Here is a 24,419-nt window from a genome sequence, read left to right on the forward strand (position 1 = left end):
TTTATTTATTTATTGATAGAGTCTAACAAGTCGAGCCCAATTATGGGGCTCTAAGTATACATTATAACAATAGATTCAATGCAATCTTTCAGTAATGTTTTCTTTTTTAAAGTTTGCATAAACTCCTTGTAATAATACCAGGTGTTATTTACACATGAATTAAAGTTGAAAAGTTTCATAATCTCCACTCTGGAGGGTTTGAAAGCAATGATATTTTACTCTCTGGCAATGAAAGATTTTGTTCATGATGTATGCAGTAAATGCAGTTTAAGTATTTCTATGTGAAGTTTCATGTTTCCGTGTTGCACAAATTGTATAGTTTATTTTTTCTTTCTTTCGGTTAATTTCAAAGGCTCACTGCCTTCATTCACTGAAGGTACAGCATCTGGAGTAGAGAAGGTAGAGCGTCATATCTTTCTAAGTTCCCGGCAGCAGTAGTTACATTTTCTCTCATTTGGTGGCGGTGGTGTCAAAATTAATGGAAAAAAAAACTATCCAATTGTGCAACGCTGGAAACACGTAAGAAAGATTTCGATGTTTGGGACATGTTTAAAAAATGGGAACATTAAAGTTACGGCTGATAAAATATTAGAATCTTGTACCATTAATTACTTTTGTAGAGAAAGAGCAAGTCACTTACTTGTTGGGAGCGCTGGCTTGCTGTAGTTGTTCTATGGAAGTACAGTACTGTGCAAATTAATGCGGACAAAGAGAAAAAAAAATATTTTTTTCATTTTTTACTCTTTCTTGGAGATGTACATAACGTGCACTTACACTAATATGAAATATGTCCTCCTTTGGCTGCTATTAGCTGCCAGATGCGGTTTGGCATTGATTTGAACACATAACTTTGATATCACTGTCATGAAACCACACATGAATCACATTGGTAATGACCTTTTGCTTCGTTGAACAGTCCATTTTTGCAACACGTTTCTTCACAATACCCCATAAGTTTTCTATGGGGTTCATATCCGGTGAATTCCCTGGCCAATCTAGAATCGTTAAATTGTTGTCAGAAGCAAATTTACGTACAGACTTTGATGTGTGAGAAGGAGCAAGGTCATGCTGAAAAATTTCTTGTCCGTCGTTAGTGGGATTTTGAATAAGTGGGACAATTCAATATGTCAATATGCCTCAATATGTCAATGTATTTTGCGGAATTCATCATTTCATCCACTGGTACGAGCCCTCCAGGTCCACTGCAAGTAAAGAATCCCCAAAACATTTGCTTGGGTGGGTGTTTGACTGTCTGAATGCAATGTTCAGGTCGTAAAGGTTCACCTGGACTTCGTCGCACAACAGATGCTTTGTAGCCATGCACTTCAAAGTGAAACTCATCTGAGAATATTACCTTCCTCCAATCAGCGACTGTCCATTTCTGGTATTTCTTAGCCCATTTTAGGCGTTTCGTCTTCATTTTAGCTGTCAACAATTGCTTTTTAACCGGTTTCCTGGATTTTCTTCCAACTTCAAGTAAGCGACGTCGAACAGTTGATGCATCAATACTGATCCCAGCAGAAAGCAAATCACGTTGCAAGTCCACACTTGTTTTGTAAGGGTGAATTTTACTGTTTCTTAGCAGCAACGTGTCACTTCTAGGTGTTGTTTTGCGTTTTCTACCACACTTTCCTTTTCACTTTGGAGAAAAACTACCAGTTGCCCTGTAGTTTCTGATAATTTTTGACACCGCTGATTTCCCAACACCAGCCTCTTCAGCGATTTGCCGCACAGTCATGGATGTGTTCTCACTCAGTGTAATAATTCTAGAACGTTTTCTGGGTGTTATATCCATAATGAAAACTCGTAGGAACACGGAGCCCAACAAAAGCGTGTTTACTACAGCCAAGCTCTCACAGAAGTCTGTTGGTTAATAATATTGGCATTGCACAACGACAACAATGAAACACCAACAACAATGCTTCAAACCTTGCAATTGTTGTAAACATTCTCAAGTACGCATCGAAAAGTTAACTGATACTACCAGTATAAATCTGATACGTATTTATTCGATTATCTCACATAAAGAGTGTAAAAACTAAAAAAAAATGTATATTTTTCTCTTTGTCCGCATTAATTTGCACAGTACTGTAGATTTCCATATGAATCGAATGTTGGATATTCTCCACAAGCTTTAAATTTGAAGTGTCTAAGGAACTTTGACTGAATGTGCTCAAGTCTAGAAATTCCGTTTATACCTAGTCATATCATAAATTCTGTTACAAAGTTTAGACAGGGATGGCAACACTGGTTGGCAAGGCAACCCTGTAATGTTGGATCAAACAACAACCAGTATCATTGTGTGTTTGGCTGTGGTAGCGGAAAGGTGAATTTCACTGCGAGTCAAATGGGGTGTATACGAGAACCGTGTGGCAGTAATCGCATTGCACAAAGTTGGCAAATCACTATCGGACATTTTCAACACCATGAAAAAGCTGAATATCAGCAAATGTTCATTCATCGGACCATCAACAGATACTGCGACACAGGGACAATTAAGGACCCACCCCAGGAAAGGTAGACCTCGCAGCGCAAGGTGGCAGAAGCTCGTGAAAGCAGTGGTGGTGCAGATTTGATGAAATCCTGTTACAAAACAAGCAGTGATGGCTCAAGAGCTGAACATTTCGAAAATGTCGATGTCACGTGTGCTCCGAAGTGACCTAGGACTCCGCACTTATTGGCGAAGTACTGGTCACTTCCTCACTCAACAGCTTAAGGTCCAGAGGGAGCAGAAAACAAAAAGACTCCTTCAGCGTTACACAAATGGGTGGCCACAGGAGGATCCTTTTCACAGATGGAAATATTTACATGATTGAAGAGTCTTACAATCGTCAAAACGACCGTGTTTATGCCTCGACATCCCAGGAAGCTCGTGAAAACATGCCACGGATCCTCCGAGGTCATCATCCCGCCTCAGAGATGGTTTGGTGTGGGGAGGCTGGGGGGGTTTCGTACGATGGCACAAGTGACCTCCACTTTTGTGAAAATGGTGTGAAAACATCTGCAAAAGTGTACCAAGCAACAGTGTTGGAGCCACTTGTGAAATAGTTGACCTGCATCATGTTTAACAATGAGCCATGGAGCTTCCAGCAGGAGTCGGCACCAGTCCACATGGCAAAAACCACATAGGCTTCAGAGGAATGTGCCTGATTTCATGGCTCCGGCTGATTGGCCCTCCAACAGCCCCAACCTCAGCCCATTGGACTACATGTTGTGGCCCGTTTTGGAGGGCATGCGAGTCTCAAGCGTTCTCTTGTGAAGGCAGTGGCGTACTTTCCCCTCAAGACCGTGCATGCTGCGATCGATGACTGGCCTCAGAGACTTCGGGCCTGTATGAAGGTAATTTTGAACAGTGATTGGCGGTCTGTGTTGGCAAGACCTATACCTTTTTAACATCCAAATACAAAGACTGTCGCAGAGAAGGTGAGCCAGATTTTATCCTGGCGTGGCAACACTGCACTAGTCGCGTCGTGTAGGATGACTCATTCTATTTCCGCAGCAGGTTGTCACATGTTGCGAAACCACGTTAGTGAGCAGCTGTGTTGATTTACGTGGAACGTGTTTCATTTACCCTCCAGGTTTTTGTGTATAACATTGCTTATCGCGATGAGTATTCAAGATGAACAGCGACATGCCATAAAATTTTGTTGGCGTATAGAGAAAAGTGCTGCAGAAATATATGCAATGTTTCAACAGGCATATGCCGATCAAGACAGACTGAGTAGAGCCACAGTATTACCAAGGAGTCATTGAGACTTGGCACCAGCACGTAGCAAAAAAGAGGCCGCATTTGAAGAACTCCTTCATATTGCACCACGATAACGCACGCCCGCGTACTGCGCGGGCTTTTCAGGATTACGCGACGAAGAGAAAAACAGAAATTTTCCCGCATCCAGCATACAGCTCATACCTTGCACCCTGCGACTTTTGGCTATTTCCACTTTTCAAGGCCGCTTTACGTGGTCGTCATTTCATGATGAACAAAGAAGTGATCACCGCAGCGCAAGTTTTCTTCAGTTCGCTACCTGACGACTAATTTTCAAAGACATTCACAAAGTGGCAGGAGAGTATGGATGCTTGCTTAGCTGTCAATGGTGCCTATTTTGAAAAAGATGTACGTCTAATAGATATGGCTGATTCTGAATAAACATTTTGTGGTTCGTTATTTTTTTGTTTCATTTTAATGATTCTTGGAGGGGTCCATGCACATGCTTGTCTTTTAACTGCTACACAGTCAATACTTTTTGACCTATTGTGCTCATTTTGGTCTCAATCAGCAGCTAATGAACCACATTTTCACCCTAGTACATTTGCTAGCCAAAGGAGGTCGCTGTTTTCCTATACAGGAATTAGTCTCACCTTCTCTGTGACAGCCTTTGTATTAATACATTAGCTTGCTCATTGTGCCAGTAGTTCATTATTAACTTTGTAACAGAATTTATGATATGACTAGGTATATGTAGCTAATTTTGCTTTCAAGAATCCCTAAAATACTACACACGCAAGAGTTCTTCTTGTTTTTAAGGAATATGTTGTAAATACACACACACACACACAAAGAATATTCTACTCAAGTAATTTCTCCATGTTCAGATAGGCTAATTCGGGGTAGAAGTACAGCTTAAAGTGGAACCTAAGACAATGTGCTTTAACCACTATTTTATTGAGGAAAAAAACATCCACCATACAGTCCAGACTTTGCAGAAGAAAGCCAACTTAAAATACGAATTTCATCTCTTCATCCTCATTGTCAAATTTAACTAAATAGAGTTAAAAAATGACCAGAGTGGAATGTGTTGAAGACAATTTTTTACACACACACACACACACTCTCACTCTCTCTCTCTCTCTCTCTCTCTCTCACACACACACACACACACACACACACACACACACACTCACACACTCACTCACTCACTCACTCACTCACTCACTCACTCTCTCACTCTCTCACTCACTCACTCACTCACTCACTCACTCTCTCACTCTCTCACTCACTCACTCACTCACTCTCACTCACTCACTCACTCTCTCTCTCTCTCTCTCTCTCTCTCTCTCTCTCTCTCACTCACACACACACACACTCACACTCACTCAACCTTTAGCAAACAGGAGTTCTCCCCTGTGAGACATATGCATACTGCAAGCTTACCGTTATCAATGTCTCCTTTGAATGAGGATCTCCAAAGAGCGCTCGGAAGGATGACCTTGTGCTTATAGCATAGAAAGGATCCTGGGCTGGAAATACACAGACAAATTAATTTCAGGGTATGTATCTGCAGGGTCATTCCATGTCAAATCAACCCATTTTTTTAAAAAAAGGTTGCATGACCATTTTAGAAAAATTTAATTTTTAGTACATAGGTTTGTACAGGGAGGTTATTGCAGCATGCCACCGCAAGAGCGTCTGCCGCTTGCCGGCACCTGTTGCATGACTGGGCCGGCAAGCGGCCGAAGCTCTTGCGGTGGCATGCTGCAATAACCTCCCTGTACATGTTTCTAGATATCAAAACCAATGTTCAAAAAAAATTATTGTCTTTAGTTCTCCTGGGGCAGCCATTTTTCCAACATGGCGCATGGCTTTTTTTGCTCATGTAGCAGTATACAGAAACCTTAATATCTCAAAAACCATTAAAGCTAGAGACCTGAAACAAAATAATGAAGTATACTTCCTATGATATTCAGGTATGTTTTGCTAGAAATTGCATCGTACGTACGGAAATTATGGTGGAAAATGGGGTAACAATAGTTAAAAAATTGGATTTATAAGCCTGATTTTTTTAATGAAGGGATTTAGTCTAAGGTTTGATTTTTTTTTCACGTGTAGAACTACCTGCAGGGTGTCTGTAAATAAAATATCAGTGCTTAGAAATGCATCCCTTTTTTACAGCATGGGCTCAAACATGGACGTTCATTGAATTTTGACAGTTTTCGGGGTTAAATATCTCATATGGGTCCCCTTTAAAAATTCTGAAATTTGGCGCATAGGAAGTCCTTCATGAACCTAACTCACAGTAAAAATCTCAACTTTCAGATTCAACTCGTTTTGGTCAATATGAGGTAACGTATGTCACCTAATTTCTGACGTTGCAAAGTAAGGTTAAACTACATTCCACACCTAGAATAATGAAGTCTTTTCTATTTCATTTTTAAATTTGGGTTAAATAAAGGCTCAGAAAATATAGTAACATAAGGGTTTAATACTTGGATTACCATAAATTGAAATTACAAGGTATGACAATTGAAAATCTGCGAAATTTCCTTTCAAAAGGTTTGATTTATTAGGTACCCATGACCAGTTGGTGTTGTCAGCTCCAGTTTCCTATTCATTCTCTTTGTTAAATCAGGCAGGACTCTTTGTTCTTTCACTAAGTTCCTAAGTAAATTATCAGAAACCTTCAGTTCATCACATATTTTTTCTTGACCAAGTGGTAGCAATCAAACTGATGATTCTGACCTTTTCAACATTAATCTTTTGCTCATTTACATTTTTCTTCTTATAATTTCAATTATATGATTGTAGTGGCCATGCAAAGGATTGTCACACTTGCTTTCCTTTTCTTCAGTTTTAATACTTAGTGAAAAGCAACTTTCCAGTTTCCTTTGCACTCCTTGTAGGATGTGAATAGCTTTTCGAGCAAGATCACTTTATTGTTTTTCTGCAATCAGCCTCCTCAGTTTTGAAACAGGAGATGCATAAAAAGCAGAACAGACTTCATGCATTTCCTTTAGTTTTCCTTGGCTTGGCACAAAGACATCATTTCAATTCTGGCATTTAAGTGAGTCACTTTCTCCACATATGAAACTTTTACTCCAACATATCAGGAATATTGATTTAACTGGTATAAGGCTTTCTTGACACTTTCTTTACCTTACCTTACTTAACCTTTTCTTTAAGTAGTCCTTCTGAAGATCACAACATACTTTACCATATAAAAAGCTATATTTAATGGTACTTGCATATTGTCTCTAATCCATACACCTGTAGTCTTGACCTAAGAAGTGTTATCACTTTCATTGACTTTGTTAAGATTAGTTAGGTCTTTGGGAACCTTACCAAAAGGGTATTTATGACAGTCCTCTCCAGTTAAAAATATTACAGAACACTCCATTTCCTGTCACACATAATGAACATTCACAAGTCACTACTCTCGGCACATTAGGCAAAGGAAGAATGCAGTAGAGATTGTACACGCACAGATCAATTCCAGGCTTGCCTCATATCCTATCAAAACATGTCTCTGAATCTTCTGATGTGCATGACTCACATCTATTTCAACGAATCTTCTTGGGAGAAGAAAAAAAAAGTGAAAAATAAAGGAAACAAAAGATAATATATTCTACCAGCTTTGACACCCCAAAATAAATAGCCTACTTTCAGTGGAGTGCCCAAGGAGGGGTTTGTGAAGGTCATAACCCAATACCTTTGGCCTAGCATTCCATAAACAATTACGTCAAAGGCAGGATAATGTGGCAAAAACAGGGCTGTATACTAAAAAAAAGTATATGTAACCCCACCTCCCTTTCGAAATTCCTGGGCATGCCACTGCCTATCTTAAGCTGCATGTACTGCTACATTGAAAAAAATATGGGGGAAGCTCAGTTTTGGAGCTGACAATACCAACTCGTCATGCGTACCTAATAAATCAAACCTTTTGCAATGAAATTTTGCAGATTTTCAATTGTGATACCTTGTAATTTCAATTTATGGTACATCAAGTATTAAAACCTTAGATTACTATATTTTCTGAGCCATTATTTAACCCAAATTTTAAAAAAAGAAAAGACTTCATTATTCTAAGTATGGAATGTAGTTTAACCTTTTGGATCCCAAGCATCTTGATCGAGATACCTAAAAGTAAGCCTCACGGTCCCAAGCATCTCGATCGAGACGCTGTGTCAAGGTCATAGTTTTTACGTTATAACTTTTCTATTTTTGGGTAGAATTTCGATATTTTTTTTGATATTGTTCCTAACACACGTATTTAACCGAAATGTTTCTTGCACCTTTCTTTTTCTTCATTAAAATGGAGGTGAAAAGGTGGGAAAAGGGACTTCTCTTTTGCGTCTCTTTTCAAGGGAAAAGATAAATTTCAAACATTTCAACAATTTTTTAAAATAATTTTTGGGAGTTTTCTTCCTTCCTCCTCCATAAATACGGAAAATTTGCATAAATTTTGCATTTTGTGCATTTTGACATTTTGGGGGGGGGGGCAGGGGGAAACACCATTCTTTTTAAGAAAAGTATTTTTGAAGGGATTTCCCCCCTTTCCCCCTCCATATGTACGCCGAATGTGCATAAATTATATATCGTCTGAATTTGTGATTCATTCTGCGTACAACGGTATATCTTTCATATCTCTAGGGCATTTAGTTTCTGAGCTATAGTCATTTCAAGGTACCGCTGCATTTTGAAGCTTGAATCAGTGGCGTGCCCACCATTCCTTTTGGGGGTACAACTCAAGTTACATTGGTCATACGACAATGATGCAAATATTTTTCTGTTTCTTACATGCCAGCGATAATTTCTATGTGCATTTTGAACTTTTCATAGTTCATATCTCCAGGGCAAATAGTCTCTCAGCTAAAGTCATTTCAAGGTAGCGCTGCATTTTGAAGCTTGAATCAGTGGCGTTCCGACCATTCCTTTTGGGGGATACAACTCAATTTACATTGGTCATATGATAATAATGCAAATATTTTTGTGATCCTTACATGTCAGCGATCATTTCCATGTGCATGTCAACACTGTCATGTACTTTTTTCGGGGGAACACCATTTTTTAAAAAAAAGTATTTTCAGGGGATTTCCCCCCTTTCCCCCCATATATACGCCGAATTTGCATAAATTTCATATAGTCTGAATCTCTGGTTCATTCTGCGTACAACGGTATATCACTCATCTCTCTACGGCAATTAGTCTCCAATCTACACTCATTTAATTGAAACTCTGCATTTTGCTCAAAATTGGCTCGGGACCATGAAGGTTACTTGTGAAAATGGCCTTGGGACTCAAAAGGTTAACCTTACTTTGCAACGTCAGAAATTAGGTAACATACGTTACCTCATATTGACCAAAACGAGTTGAATCTAAAAGTTGAGATTTTTACTGGGAGTTCATGAAGGGCTTCCTATGTGCCAAATTTCAGAATTTTTAAAGGGGACCCATCTGAGATATTTAACCCCGAAAACTGTCAAAATTCAATGAACGGCCATGTTTGAGCCCATGCTGTAAAAAAGGGGTGCATTTCTAAGCACTAATATTTTATTTACAGACAACCTGCAGGTAGGTCTACACATGAAAAAAATCAAGCCTTAGACTAAACCCCTTCATTAAAGATTGGTTTGATTTGCTGTTTTAAGTCCACTTTATGCACAGTAAGGCTAATCGGGACTGGACCTACAGTTTAAAGTGGGATCCGAACCACTTGTGCCTCCACCGGGTATCGAACCTGGGACCCCTTGATTACAAGGCAATGACGCTACCACTGCGCCATGGGGAGGCCCCCCTTCATTAAAGAAATCGGGCTTATAAATCCAATTTTTTAACTATTGTTACCCCATTTTCCACCATAATTTTCGTACTTACGATGCAATTTCTAGCAAAACATACCTGAATATCATAGGAAGTATACTTCATTAGCTACAAAATGAATTTTGTTTCAGGTCTCTAGCTTTAATGGTTTTTGAGATATTAAGGTTTCTGTATACTGCTACATGAGCAAAAGCCATGCGCCATGTTGGAAAAATGGCTGCCCCAGGAGAACTAAAGACAATAAATTTTTTTGAACATTGGTTTTGATATCTAGAAACATGTACAAACCTATGTACTAAAAATGGTCATGCAACCACCCTTGGATGGTTTGGCATGGAATGATCCTGCAAATAAACAATGTTTCAGAACTATCACACTTAATGTTACTCATTAGAAGAAAATGAATAGTCTAACTATGTGCACATATTACATGTATGTTCCCACTACACATATTATATCTGTATATACAGGGTGATTCAAAAAGGACTTTCCAACTTTGAAAGCATATAGAAATTTATTTAGGTAACTTACAGTCGGTTGAGGTGCCATTGCAAAGCAAAACACATCAAGTTTTGACTCACATAATCCATTAGTACCAAACTCACCCACCAGTAGCACTGTCAGCATTGTTCTTAAAATGGCTACATTTACTCGTGTGGAACGTGCTCACTGTGTGTTTTGGTTTGTCATATAGCATTCATGTTGGGTCGATGTGGCTACCATTTGTAATGCGGTATACATCCCACCTGAAGTTGATTTCGGAGTTGTTCCACAGCAGCTTCAGGAACTTGTGGACTTCCAGCTGATTTTGCATGTCGTACAGAACAACCAGTCTCAACGAAGATTTGGTGCCAAGAGTAAAGTGTAGGCCTACTAAGAGGCACCTTACGATACTCCGTACGAAACTTACTGTAGTTGCTGATTGCATCTCGTGAAACCAAACATACAGCGAGCACGATCTGTACCAGTAAAAGTAGCAATTTTCAAGAAAAATGCTGACAGCACTGCTGGTGGGTGAGTTCTGTACTAATGGACTACGTGAGCCAAAACGTGATGTGTCTGGCTTTGCAATGGCACCTCAACCGACTCTGTAAGTTATCTGAATAAATTTTTATATGCTTTCAAAATTGTAAAGTCCTTTTTGAATCACTCTGTATTAGGGCTGAACCAATATCGATGCTTGAAAATTGTAATAACAGTTGTTCAAAGTATACATTAATATTAGGGTGTAAGTACTCCACTATAATTATAAGCATTCATTTACCAAGAGTTTCACTTTCAAATATTTGAGAATTACATCAGAATACTAAATTATAAGGTATCACAAAAATCAGTTGTTTTCTCACTCAAAATTGGTACAAAGAGAAACTTCAAATTTTGCATAATTTCCAGGATAATTTGATCCCGCGTAAGACCAAAATGCCGGAAAAGTATCGACAGGTATCAGTTGAATCCAATAGTATCGATGTAAGTTGGACTATATTTACTGATACCTGCCAATAATTTTCTGGCATTTTGATCCTTCATGGGGTCTGCGACTAATGCTACGCAACACTTCAACAGAGTTTATTTATTCTGGAAATTATGCAAAATTTGAAATTTCTCTTCATTTTGTACCAGTTTTGTGACTACAGAAGAGGAATTTCAATATTCTAATTTAATTCTTGCATATTTTAAAGCAAAACTATTGGTACTGATGCAAATAATTGGTTGGTTGATTGATTTGGTGTTTTAAGTCCACTTTATGCACAGTAAGGCTAATCGAGACTGAACCTACAGTTTAAAGTGGGATCAGAACCACTAAATGCGTCCATCGAGGACACGGGACCCCTTGGTGACGCTACCACTGCGCCATCGGGGGCAAATAATTGGAGTGGAATACCTACAAACGAACATTAATCAATATTTTGAACCACAATTTTCAAGCATCGATATTGGGGGTAAGCAAAATAGAATTTTGTGCATTACAATATGCATTATTCAAGAGCTAAATATAGGTTTATTTGAAGGGTCAGGGAGTAAAAAACAAGTAAGTCAACTTGCCAAACTCCAGAATAATGACATTTTAACTGCGGAACGTTACTCAATATGTAAGTGAAAAGATACAAAAAAAATTAAGCTTTCATGAATAATAATACAGGGTATCCCTAAAGTTCCGTTATCATTATAATCAAACATTAACTTTGAAACCACATCACTAGGGACAATGATTTATGGTAAATAAAATTCATGAATTTCGCATTTAAAAAGTTACAATTTCGGTATATAAAAGCGGTGAAAAAAGATCATTTCGTTGGAAAAGCGGTAAACAAAAGTCAAAGTTAAGTAGTCTGCATCTACCTTTTATTAGTTAAAGTGTACACTTAACATAACCTCTGCACTGCATGGTTTTAAATTGTATCTCTGGTTGGTTATTATACGAGGGTCATCCAGAAAATAAAGACCGTTTGGTTACAAAATGAAAAACACAATATTTATTGGAAAAAACAATCCTGTTACATACCTGAAGCTTCCTTAACTTCTCTACATAATCACCTCCTACATTTAAACATTTGTCGTATCTGGCCACGAGCTTCAGAATTCCCATGTTATACTCTTCTGCCACCAGTTCATTAAGCCAGGTGGTCACTGCATTCAAACAAAAGACTGTCGCACATTTCCGCTGCCCAGCTCACTCCTCTTTCTCTTTTCAGGGTCAACTGGCTTCTGTAACAGCTGTGCTCATAACGCTGTGAGTGGAGGTTGAAAAAAGTCATCCTTGTGCAGTTGGGGTGGTCAAAATGAACTGCGCGAAAAAATCCCACCGACTGTGAGGTAAGGAGTGTTATTCGATTTCTGAACGCTCAAAAGGTGAAACCGGCAGAAATTTACCGGCAACTGAAAGCAGTGTATGGTGATAATGTAATGAACAAAACAAATGTGAGAAAATGGTGTGAAATGTTCAACAATGGACGAACAAATGTGCACCATGAAACTTGACCTGGATGCCCATCACTCATCACAGAAGACCTGAATATTGCAATGAACAACAGAATTTTGCAAGACAGGCACGTAACTCTCGATGAATTGCACATTGTGTTTCCAGACATTTCTCGTTCTTTGCTTTGTGAAATTGTGTCGCAACATCTCAGGTACAAGAAAATTTGTGCACGATGGGTTCCGCGGCAGTGGAACTAATGAAGAGTTGGAGAATGCAGTGACCACCTGGCTTAATGAACTGGCGGCAGAAGAGTATAACATGGGAATTCTGAAGCTCGTGGCCCAGATACGACAAATGTTTAAATGTAGGAGGTGATTATGTAGAGAAGTAAAGGAAGCTTCAGGTATGTAACAGAATTGTTTTTTCCAGTAAATATTGTGTTTTTCATTTTGTATAACCAAACAGTCTTTATTTTCTGGATGACCCTCGTATTAAGCTGAAAAAGCACGCTCGCAGTCAACATTACTAACAGGAAACTACAACACTTGCACAGCTAGTGACACAAAGCTTTCGTGATCTTCTTTAAGTGCTAGCAGCATATTGATTAAATTCAAAGATGCACCTGACTCTTTCACATCACTCTTTACCATATCATGAAAAGCTTTGTAAACTCTCAAAAAATCTAATTGTGAACATGCTTTTAGAATAGGCACATTCTTGCATATGTCGTACAAGTCTTCATCGACAATATTTCTTGCAACATTCCGCATACTGAATAAATCATTAATATTTTCAAAAAAATTCTTTCCTGGATCTTCGCAGAGCAAGTCATTTAATTTTGTACAAGCCTTGTTGGCTAACATCTTAAATTGCCCTTTTAGAGCAGCTGCTTTCAGCGTAGAAATTTTGTTTAGAACCTTTGATGTTCTTTCTCGTAACACACCATTAGCCACAAACTGAGCTGTATGTTTTAGCTCACCAACTTCACTCACAAGTCTGTGACACATTGGCTTCTTGGATGTTTCAAATTCTGTAATGGTTGCAGCAAACTGCTGAAAATGTTCTACCAAGAAAGTGGCTTGGCATCCTATGGCACGAATTTCAGTCTGAGTAAGATTCTAGAAATAATCAATTGCACTAGAACTTTCACCATGAAGTGAGCACAAGTATTGAACCAAATCTGTAACATATACTTCAATATATTTAACAGCATGATACCAGGAATTCCATCTTGTTAAAACTGGGGATGGAAACATATTAGGGGCTTTTTCACCATTAGGATACTTCTCTCTTAAGAAAGTAACAATTATGTTTTCTTTTGAGAGTATTTTGAAAAGCTAGCTTACATTTCGAAATACACTCATTCAGTTCAGGTAATGCTGAAGGCCACTGTGACTGTACAAGGTTCAGTTTATGGTCCCAACATAGAACGTGAATAAATTCCTCAGAGAGCAGCACCTTCAGGGAGTCTATACACTTCGTCATACAATGTGCACTGTCACTAACAATGCACACAATGTCCTCGTAAGCTATTTCATATTTGTGGAAGCAATCCATTAATGTTCGTGCACATTCTATTGCTGCTGCACTATTTAACACTTTCACACAAGCAACAAATAGTTCAGGTTCTGGACACAAAGTTTTGAACAAAATTATGAACACACATTGTCCTTTTCGGTCTGTTGTTTCATCACAGTATACAGCACCTTTTTCTCCTTAATTTTGCTTTTAACATCAGCATCCTGCTGAGCATGAATTTCAAGTACATGAAATTGAGAGTTGCACTTTTTGGTAAATCACCAGCACCTGAAAAAAAATTTAGAAAGACTGTTTCAACATGAAGTATTTTAATAAGCTGAAATGGAATATTCTCTACAGCGCCCTTTAAAATAAAAAAATAAAATATGTAAGTTTTCAAGTATACACACTCTATTTACCTTACATACCATTAGGTTAGGTTAGATCAGGCAGGTCTAGTTTGCTATCCACAAAAGGTGGTAATTCATGTGTGCCTAATTTACATTACTATATAAAAAAAAACCTGACATACCTAACCTAACCTAATTGCACTTGAGGTAAAATCGTTGCTTATATGTTCCACACACCACCCGGCAACAGAGAGAGAAAGGATCAAAAGTCGCATGATGTAAATGCTTGAAAAACAATGTTTTGCCCCCAAGAAAAGAAAAAAAACATTTCAAGATTGAAAATTTACCTACCTTCAACATGTTCATCCAACCATTCCCGGAGTACAGGATTATCTAACTTTTCTAGTGGTATGTTCGCTGCCATGAAAGCCTTCGTGATTGATAGCACGAAGTCCTTCTTATCCGATTTAGCTGTTTTGATGATCCTGGTCTATCCACACATTCTGTCAGAGTTGCCTGCCTCTTGTTACCAATTTTGAGTGCTGAAGCTTTTTTCTCTTTGTGTGTATTGCTACAAGTGCAATGTTTTACGCATGTATCTCGCCGTGACCAGTCAATTCGTTGATTGCAGTATCGGCACATCAGTATTTTTCTAAACTTGTCCGAGATATAGAATCCTTCTTCCTCGAACTCTCGAGCATGTTCAAATACTGAAATAACTTTGGGCATTGTAATTCGCCAAAGAAACTATGAGCAAGCGCACAAGAAGCATGGACACGAAAATCATTGAAACTCTTATTTTTGTGTGTCGCGTAAAGGAGGCACAGACTACACACAATCATCTGTAGGCCTTTGTTTGAAATTTTTTGGACCGCAAACTTTGGCTGAAATAAATTGTCCTACTGTAACATTTGCGTTTTAGCTACAAAAACATAACATTAACAGCAGAAAACTAATTTCCGTATTTTCTGCATGACAGCAACGTATTTACGCATTACGTTGGAGCGAGATAGCCTGAGTTGCAGGAATGGAGAAATGAACGAACGGTGAAGAAAGAGGCTATATACTTATCACTGACACCATTTGCACTGTGCAGCTTTGCGCTTCGGATGATGTCACACTAGTTTACGCAGTCATTGTCACATGTAATGAAATGTTGAACTTTCACGAGCAAAATAACATTCCAATGTTTTATTATGAAAGATGGTAAATTAATGTTTTTTTTTGTTTTGTTTTGACAACTGAATTTCGGTGTTATTTCATGAATTTCGACTTTGTTTCATTTCGCATTTTGATTTGTATTTCGCAGAACTTCGTGAATAAATTGGAGCCGAAAATGGTCATAACTCACATCCACTTGACTTGAAACAAAATTATACATACTTTAAAATAATTTTGCGTTTAAAGCGTTCGCGAAATTTCAGTGTCCCTACACATGACATAGATCAGGAAGGTTTTTGCCAAGTGTTCTGCTGGTCAAAAAGGTTTTTTTATTGTTGTCATTTGTGTCTAGGCCCATTTTTTCCTTAATGTAGGTCTGATAACAAGGAAAATTTACCGCAATATGCTACAGCAGTACCTACTTCCCCAGTTGGAGGAGTTGCAGCCATCCATTATTTTTCAACAAGACGGAGCACTCCCACATTGGTCTCATTATGTTCAAGATAGGCCGTGACGGACCAATTGCATGGCCCTGCCCCCCCGCAAGATCCTGATATCACCTCCTTGGATTTTTTTTCGTTTGGAGATACGTCAATGATTGTGTGTACCAAACTCCTGTTCCCGATCTTGTTATACTTCGCAGGAGGATCATTTGAGCTGTGCAAACAGTTAATGTTGATATATTGCAGTGTGTATGGATAGAAGTGGAATATCACCTTGACATCCTGAGAACAACCAGACGGGCACACGTTGAGATGCACTGGGGGGGGGGGGGAATGTTTGAAAGAAAAAAAGTGCTGTATGTCATGTGGTTTCAGTTATGTTTGATTGTAATGGTACCAGAACTTTAGAGACACCCTGTATAATGATACTAGCCCATGGCTCGGCAGCCCTCGAAGGGCCTTGGTCTATCTCCCGACTGCCAGTCTTCCTTGCACAATCGTACCTAGAGGTGTGGAGATCTTCAATCGGTAATGGGGTGACGTGGGGTCAGCACGTCGAACTCTTAGCCATTATAGGTAATTTCTGAGATCGGGTTACGTTACTCACTCTTAGCTCGCCAGCGGTCCTATCCACGCCAAGAACCTACAGACTGAAACCATGTCATCCCGCAGGCAGAGTCTAGCTTAGCTTAGCTTAGACTGCACAGCCACAAAAGAGGACTTTAATGAATGGAAGTATCAATGTATGAAGCGAAAGAAACCATGTTGTAAAGTCCAGCTTAGCATCAACATGGCAGGAAATGCCATATTTCGCTTACGACAGAAACAAACAAGGTAAAAAAATATCAAGTTTGCAGGAAGTATCCTTTGAAGTATGTGACAAAAAATATAATCAACAGTGTCTAGACACTGGTTGCCCTGATAAGGGTTAACTGAATCGTTTTGGGAGTGGTATCACAAGAACCGAATCCAGAAATGGAAGTGAACTGCTTGTTCATTTTGCAACTTTTGCTCTCGCATACTTCAAAATACACGTAAACTCCAGAAGATCTGCAAAATTCCCTGACATTTCCTTGTTTTCCTCATCCATACGAACCCTGAATATGTAATATATCAAATCTATTCTAGAAAAATGATGAACAAAATTTGTGACAAAACAACAATAGATTTCTGAGTAAGTTTCATATATTTCAGTTATCTGTAAGTACCAAAAAGAAGGACATTAACAAAGACTCACCATGAGAGGATGATGTTATATTTCCAATTAAGTTTCTATTTTGGGCTACAGTGGCAACATCCTCCAGGAAGTTGTACACATTATTTGCTCTGCAATAAAAAGCAATTATTTACAATAATAATAATAAAAACTTTCAGAACTTATACGAAACATACAAATGGTATTACATGTGATAGTTAGAACCAGTTTTAACCAATGTAACTGGACAGGGACGCCTACTTTTGAAAAACATTGGGTGGATTGGATCGATTGATTGGGTGTTTTAAGTCCACTTTATGCACAGTAAGGCTAATCGGGACTGGACCTACAGTTTAAAGTGGGATCCGAACCACTATGTGCCTCCACTGGGAATCGAACCCGGGACCCCTTGATTACAAGGCAAACATTGGGTGGACTCCCAACACTTGAGCTATAAGTTCAGGTGTCCTACCGAGTAGACCACCAGTGTGATGTTTGTTTTTATGTCAATAGAGCATTATGGTTTTACCCATCCATGTTCTGGGATTACAGTGTGGCTACTCTAAGACCTTGATAAAATTCATATATAATTCCCGGTTTTCAAGGCAAATTTTCCAAAAATTCAAGGGAACAAGCAGATGTTTTCTCTATTTCAAACTTAGGTATTGCAGTCTCTCACCACCTACACACAGATATATTAACATTATAAATGGTCTGTGCGATTCCAATTTATCCAAAAATTCTAATTCAATTCAATTACATGGTATATATATATTTAAAATATTTAATTTGAGCTATGGAGTTTACAATTGGCATTTCACATACTCAGACTCGAAATACATCTACACAAGTCACAAATGTTACGGGATATATTAATCTACGATAAATTGTAAATTGTACAAGAATTTCGCACTAAAATGTACCTAATCAACTTCAAGATATCATATCTTGCAATAACCTTCAGTCTGTCAGATATATTGCTCTGCAAAGGACACTAACAAAGCAAACGAATTGAGAGATTTAGGTTTTATTTTCCACGCAACTTTCTTTTCCATTCACGATAAAAATAAAAGCTAAACTGTGAAACACATGTCTCAGGGCATTTATAAATAGGTTTAAAAGTAAATAGAATTTGGATTAATAGAAGTTGCAATTCTTCACGTCTATAGAGAAAATTTCACGTAGAATTCACGCATAATTCCCAGAACTCAAGGAATTCCCGGTGAGTAGTCACCCTGGATTAAATTTTGTTCATTGTTATCTCATGTGCTTATTTTTTAACATTAACATAGCATAAAACCACATTCAGGAATTTCCTAAAATACACCTTCATTGGCAGTAAAGCTGTCCTTTGCATAAAAATAAGTACAATGGAACCCTAATTTTACATTCCCAGATTTTCTATTTTTCCACATTATACATTCAATCCAGGTGGTCCCAATGAAACAAAATGTTTCAAAGTTTCCTGAACCTTGAATTTTTGCACAATTTACGTTTTCTCAGCTTGGTCCCCTGAAAAATGTAAAATCGAGGTTCCACTGTATCATTTATGCTTTTAATGACGAAATATTACCACAGGTGCGGCATTCAAACTTAATTGGTTTCTCATATTTCACACAGAACACAAAATTTGGTCTGCCTTTTATTTTTTTAGAATGAGGTAGAAAGTACCCCACATTCAAGATAGCGTGACAAAAAAGATGTCATAAGTTACAGGTTAACTCAAACATCCTGCTTTAGAGAAAGCCTTTGTAAAATAATAAATATCAAAATCTCTTTTGCTCACTTTGTGCCTGTCAAGTGCTTCAATATCATAATGAATGCCTCCTCAGCCTTCCTGATCACCAGTGCCTTCCGAATCATATCATGTGCACCAATGATCTCCAGCTTGTAGGTGAAGCTCCGGAAAGAGATCACATAACGGATCCAAAATGCTTCTCCCTGCATTAAAAAAGCATGTTAAATAATATTATTCTACCAACATAGCATATCTTATATTACATTAAACATATATGGTCACTGTTCTGTGTAATATTATTTTCGCACATTCTACCAGGTGGGCACAATTAAAGTTTCCTTACTCGGAGCCCTTTGGAGTCTGTTTGAAGCAACAGATTGCACTCAAACTTGTTATATGGGCTATGGAGACCATGGGGAAGAGAATGATGATGAAAAAAATAGTTCCAATTTTCACCACAAAGTGGAAATGTGGTGCTGAAATGTGGTACACGGTGAACATCATCCCGGAAGAAAACACTTTGTGCGACCATTGATCACACTGTCTAGTACTTCTAAAGGGTCATTCACATTGACAGGACATTCATTGGACACTGCTGTACTGAGAAACTCCAATTACTAGCGGTTGTTACTTTAGTGCCACATTTGCACCTGGTGGTGAAAATTTGAACCTTTTTTTCATCAGCATTCACATAAGCTCTATATCAAGTTTCATCATAATCTGTTGCTTTGAAGGGGCTCCAGAGGACTCTGAGTAGGACAACTGTAATTGTGACCACCCTGAATATTCAGATCCAGAATGAATCTAGAATACTGAGAGTGACTTTTATAAGTTTGAAGGTGGGTAAACTATTCTGTGCATTTCCATGCAGAACATATTAATTTGTGGAAAATATGTTGTACAATTTAGGGTACTTCATAAGCTGCCACTTTCTTTTTCAATCAAACATTATACAGGGTGAGTACAAACAAAATTCCCTATCTTTTCCACGTTTCTTTCAGACCAAGTCATTAGGACAATTCATGTAAACATATGGTAAGAAAGTCATTATACTTTGGCTAAACACCACACTTAGGATCTCAACAGTTCTTTTCAGACACTTTACATGTTAAAAAGTAATAATGGGAAGGAAAACTGAACAAAAATTGACTGTTGCATAGGGATATCACGGGTGAGCTTTTATGTATTGGATAAAAAATAATTATTTTTCATAAAAAAACAACTATTATAGCATAAATAATACATAATTGTAGTAAAATTCAGTAACATACATATTACTCCTAGCATCTACCACACAATCCCCAGGAAAGTTTTATATTCCAATAGTTACTTACTGCATAGATTTTTACATGAAAACAGTTCAAAACATGACCCCTTTTCTATAATATTTAACATACATTTTCTACTGTAACTACCAGTGACACTCAGTATATCAATATAAAGTACACTTTGGCCACAACAAATTTAAAATTTCTTGCTTGTCTTGTATTTCTTTGTTCAAAAATCCGCTTTCAGTGGAATACTACAATAAAAAAAAGATCATTCCAGAAAAATAGTAAATTTCCTTGACATTTCCAAAAAAAAAAAAAAGGGGGGAAATTATCTGGCTTTTCCAGAGTGGTAGACAGACACCTTGGTATACAGGGTGATTCATGATTCCCTCTTGGGTGTCAAATGTTTATACAGAAGGTCGTTTCACGTCCATGGTAACAAAGTTAGACCCCACCTCACCTTAAGAAAAACTGTGACGTCACGAGCGGTGGTGCTCCACGTGATACCCCTGTCTCGCAGCAATGGCCCTGCAGCGGAGTTTCCATTGGAGGAGACTGCGTTGAAGAACACATTGGTCCAAACGATCATATTCCTTCTGAAAAGTTTTCCAAAGACCCTCAATTGTGCGGAGCTGACTGCTTCCCAAGGCTCGTTTCAACAACGGAAACCCACAAAAATCTATTTAAGAGGCATCGGGGGATTTCGCAGGGATGTCTGTAAAGGGGATTGCATGAATGCCCATTTCACGTGCCATCCGATCCATGTATGCCTACGTGGACTTTGCCTTATGACTGGAAGCCTTGTCCTGGTGGATGACAACACGAGATGTGTCACTGCCATAGAGAGAAGGAATATCATGTTTGTAAAGTGGCTCCAAAATATTCGTCTGGTAATAGGCTGCATTTATTTTAGCCTTTTTTTCCACTCTGCGCAGTGGAAGTTTGTCGTTATGGCAGTAACCACCAACAACCATGAACTCGCGTGGAAAACTTTCAGCACATTCACGTACCCACTCAGATCGACCTCTTGCATCACGTGGACGATAGTAGATGGCCATTTTTTTTTTTTACCACATCCCACCAGATACACCCATGCTTCATCCAGGGACACCACATACTTCTAGCGGTCCCTTGCCAGATGGCGTTCGTAGAGCTTCCGACTGTTGGTTCTCCTCTCCTGGACATGTGAGGCACGCAACTTATGAACTTGAGCTTAGTGCTTCCGCACAAGTTGTAAATCTTGGGCTATGATGCGATTTGAAGTTGCAGGGAAACATTGCACTGCCTGTGCAATCACTCTTTGCGTTGCAGGGTTTTCACATCGCACCCCGGATCTCACTTTCCGCACAACATCGGAGGAACGCTTGGGCTTCCAATATGTCCGAGGCCCACTTTGACTGGTTCTAGCAACAGGTACGGTGCAAGCTTTATGGCGATTCAACACTGCATTGATGCCCTTCTTTGACACATGGAATGCTTTCATGTGGCACTGTTTAATTATCTGACTATAACTATAACCAACGTCGGAAAGGGCACAGATGTACCCCTCCCAAAAGACTGGAATTTTTGGTGCCATATAAACACTCACTCACACACCAACCATCGTCTTTGCAAGTCAACACACAGTACTTTCGTCCTACTGGCTCTGGCTACTCTGTGCTGTGCCTACGTGCTGCTCCCTGGTGATCGAAATCGTTACCATCAATGTGAAACAACCTTCTGTAGTACACTATAACACACAGAGCACAAAGGTGCATATCAGTACATAAAGAATCTCTTCCAAGTTTGGCACGTACCTCGCAGGTGCGCAATATGTGCACCCCTGTTGACGCAGTAGATATCAAGTTCCTGCCATACACGTCCCAACATATCACGATCCATACCGATGACTGCATGTGTGATCCTTTCTCACAGTTGTGCTAAATCACATGGCAAAGGGGGCAGAAACACACAATCTTTGATGTAACCCCACATGGGTTTATCTCAGGTGAGCATGGGGGTTATCGAAGAAGAGGAAAGTCATCTCGAAAAGCATGTCCAATCCAACTACCAGGACGGATTGCCACAATTTTTTGACACAACACAGAGTGACGGACAAGTAGCGGGAATTTCGTTAATTTGAATGAGTGAATGTCACCGTAGGTGCTTTACTAAAGAATGAATTCATAAGCAAGGATAAGGCTAGAAAATGCTTTGAACAGCATACAATGCTGTATTACTCTAGTTTCAAGACGGCATTGAATGGACTATCTATAGGGTGCAAAAGGTCTGCGGAGGGACTACTGCCAGAATCCACCAATAGGGCTGCACTGGCTTTCTCTAGAACACGTGCTTTTGTTTACATCCACTTCGTAGTGGAAAAAAATGGACTTTAGTAATATAAAAGTGAAAATTTATAACAGAAATCGAAGGAACCATAATTTTGCACAAGACTGAGAATCATAAGAACGAAAGTAACAAGTTTCTAAACATAATCTTTTTTGGGAGTGGAATCACAAGAACCGAATCCAGAAGTGAAAGGCAACTATTTGTTCATTTTGCAACTTTTTCTCTTGCAGACTCCAAAATGCATGTAAATTCCAGATGATCTGCAAATTCCCTTACATTTCACTGTTTTCCAGGTTTTCCAGATGCATAGCAACCCTGCAGGAGGTAAGCACATACACCCTCATGGAAATGTGGGGAACCCCATCTTGATGAAAAATCAAGTCCTCGCTACCTTCCTGTATGTGTAGCATTAGCCACTGTTGTAGTGCATCTAGGTACATTACACCCGTAACAGTTTCTACACTACATGAAACATATTCACTTTAGGGGAATCACGGATGTGATTCACTACTACAAGAAAAACTATTTAACCTCCGAGGAGGCACATTTTTTTGTGTATCCAATGATTAGACTGAAAAGGGGGGGGGAGTACAAAATATGTTATAACCAGTGTTTTTTTTCTGCTGGTAGTACACAATGGTACTTATTATGGCACCTTATTATAGGTGAGGATAAAACTAATAACATTTTAACAAGAGAAATGCATGTGTGTGTATGTATACACACTTGGATGCATCATCGTTTATGAACATAACACAATTTTGAGTAGTTGTTATGATCAACACATTAACAAACTAACACAGTAGCATAACAAATCAACTTGAATAGTGCCGGAACCTTTCTTTCCAGAAAAAAAAAAGACCATGCGTATTATTATACTATTAATATTAACTTAATAATACTCAGCGGTGAACGATGAGACTCGGTGAAGTACACAGACTCCTCTCAGGGTCAGGGATAGTGTTAGGCAAAGACAATATTCACAGCACAGAGAAATAAAACCACATTACTGCAGTATGTATAAACTGAAAGGTTTTATTCTTTATTTATTGCAATTATAATGCAAATATACTTGAGACGAAGGCGAGGATTTCGCTTTGTCGATGAATTGACTCAATTAAAACGCATAAACTCAATGCGTGGCTATCGGCAAGCCTATGATCACATAGACCTAGCTTGCACCCCGAACTACCACACCAAGAGATATGCAATGATAACTGAGCCAATATTTGCTCTTTAGCCTTTTATTTCCAAATTAATCCTTAGGCTAACTTTTTTATTTGACGTAGAATGGTTGCAGTATTGTGCATATCCTCAATGCATGGCCATCGGCGTACCTATGATCACATAGGCCTAGCTTGCACCCCGAACTACCATACCAAGATGTATGCACAACACCGAGGAGTTCTTTTTAATTTTAAAAGCTTCGTCGATCCGTGGCGAAAAAGTGTGTCGATTCTTACGCGATATCCTCGCTTTTATACTATTTTCGAGAACACAGATTAAAGTACAGATGAATCATTCACTATCTACAAAAGGATACTATCAACAAAACTGACATCTATACATCTTGAGAAATACAAATTCGTATAGTGCACTCTTGCAAACATGAAGATACATTAAACTACTCATAACAGAGCATAAAATACAATAAACATTAAACAAAAGATATACATTACAAACAAGGTGCAATATTACATAAAATAACAAGAAAATTACGCTTTCTTTCACAAAATAAAAATATTAGTGACATATTTTCTACTGGTGACATCACATAAGAATATGGATCATATCAACCTGCCTAACCTACTTGTAAGTACCTACAAGCAGGCTGGAATAATATTTCTTGTAGACAAAAAAGTAATTACAAAAACTTGTTCACTGTACGCTTATAGACATGTGTAGAGTTTAAATCATGCAGAAAACATTTTATCATGATGATTTTGGAATTACACAATACC

The 24,419-nt window shown here is 38.5% G+C and overlaps 1 protein-coding gene across 2 annotated transcripts in view; it reads right to left on the bottom strand.

Moving 5' to 3' along the window:
• LOC145982501 (uncharacterized) overlaps positions 1-24,419 on the bottom strand; it is a 140,818-nt gene that overhangs the window by 109,082 nt on the left and 7,317 nt on the right. For both annotated transcript variants that reach the window (XM_083115960.1, XM_083115959.1), the window contains exons 3-5: positions 18,908-19,062; positions 17,164-17,252; positions 5,153-5,238 (exon numbers count right to left, since the gene is read on the bottom strand). In XM_083115960.1, the coding sequence (XP_082972086.1) occupies positions 5,153-5,238; positions 17,164-17,252; positions 18,908-19,062 (330 nt within the window). The remainder of the gene's footprint in view (positions 1-5,152; positions 5,239-17,163; positions 17,253-18,907; positions 19,063-24,419) is intronic.

The sequence above is a fragment of the Lepisma saccharinum genome, unplaced genomic scaffold, assembly GCF_977018435.1.
Source record: "Lepisma saccharinum unplaced genomic scaffold, izLepSacc3.1 HAP1_SCAFFOLD_200, whole genome shotgun sequence".
NCBI lineage: Eukaryota > Metazoa > Arthropoda > Insecta > Zygentoma > Lepismatidae > Lepisma > Lepisma saccharinum.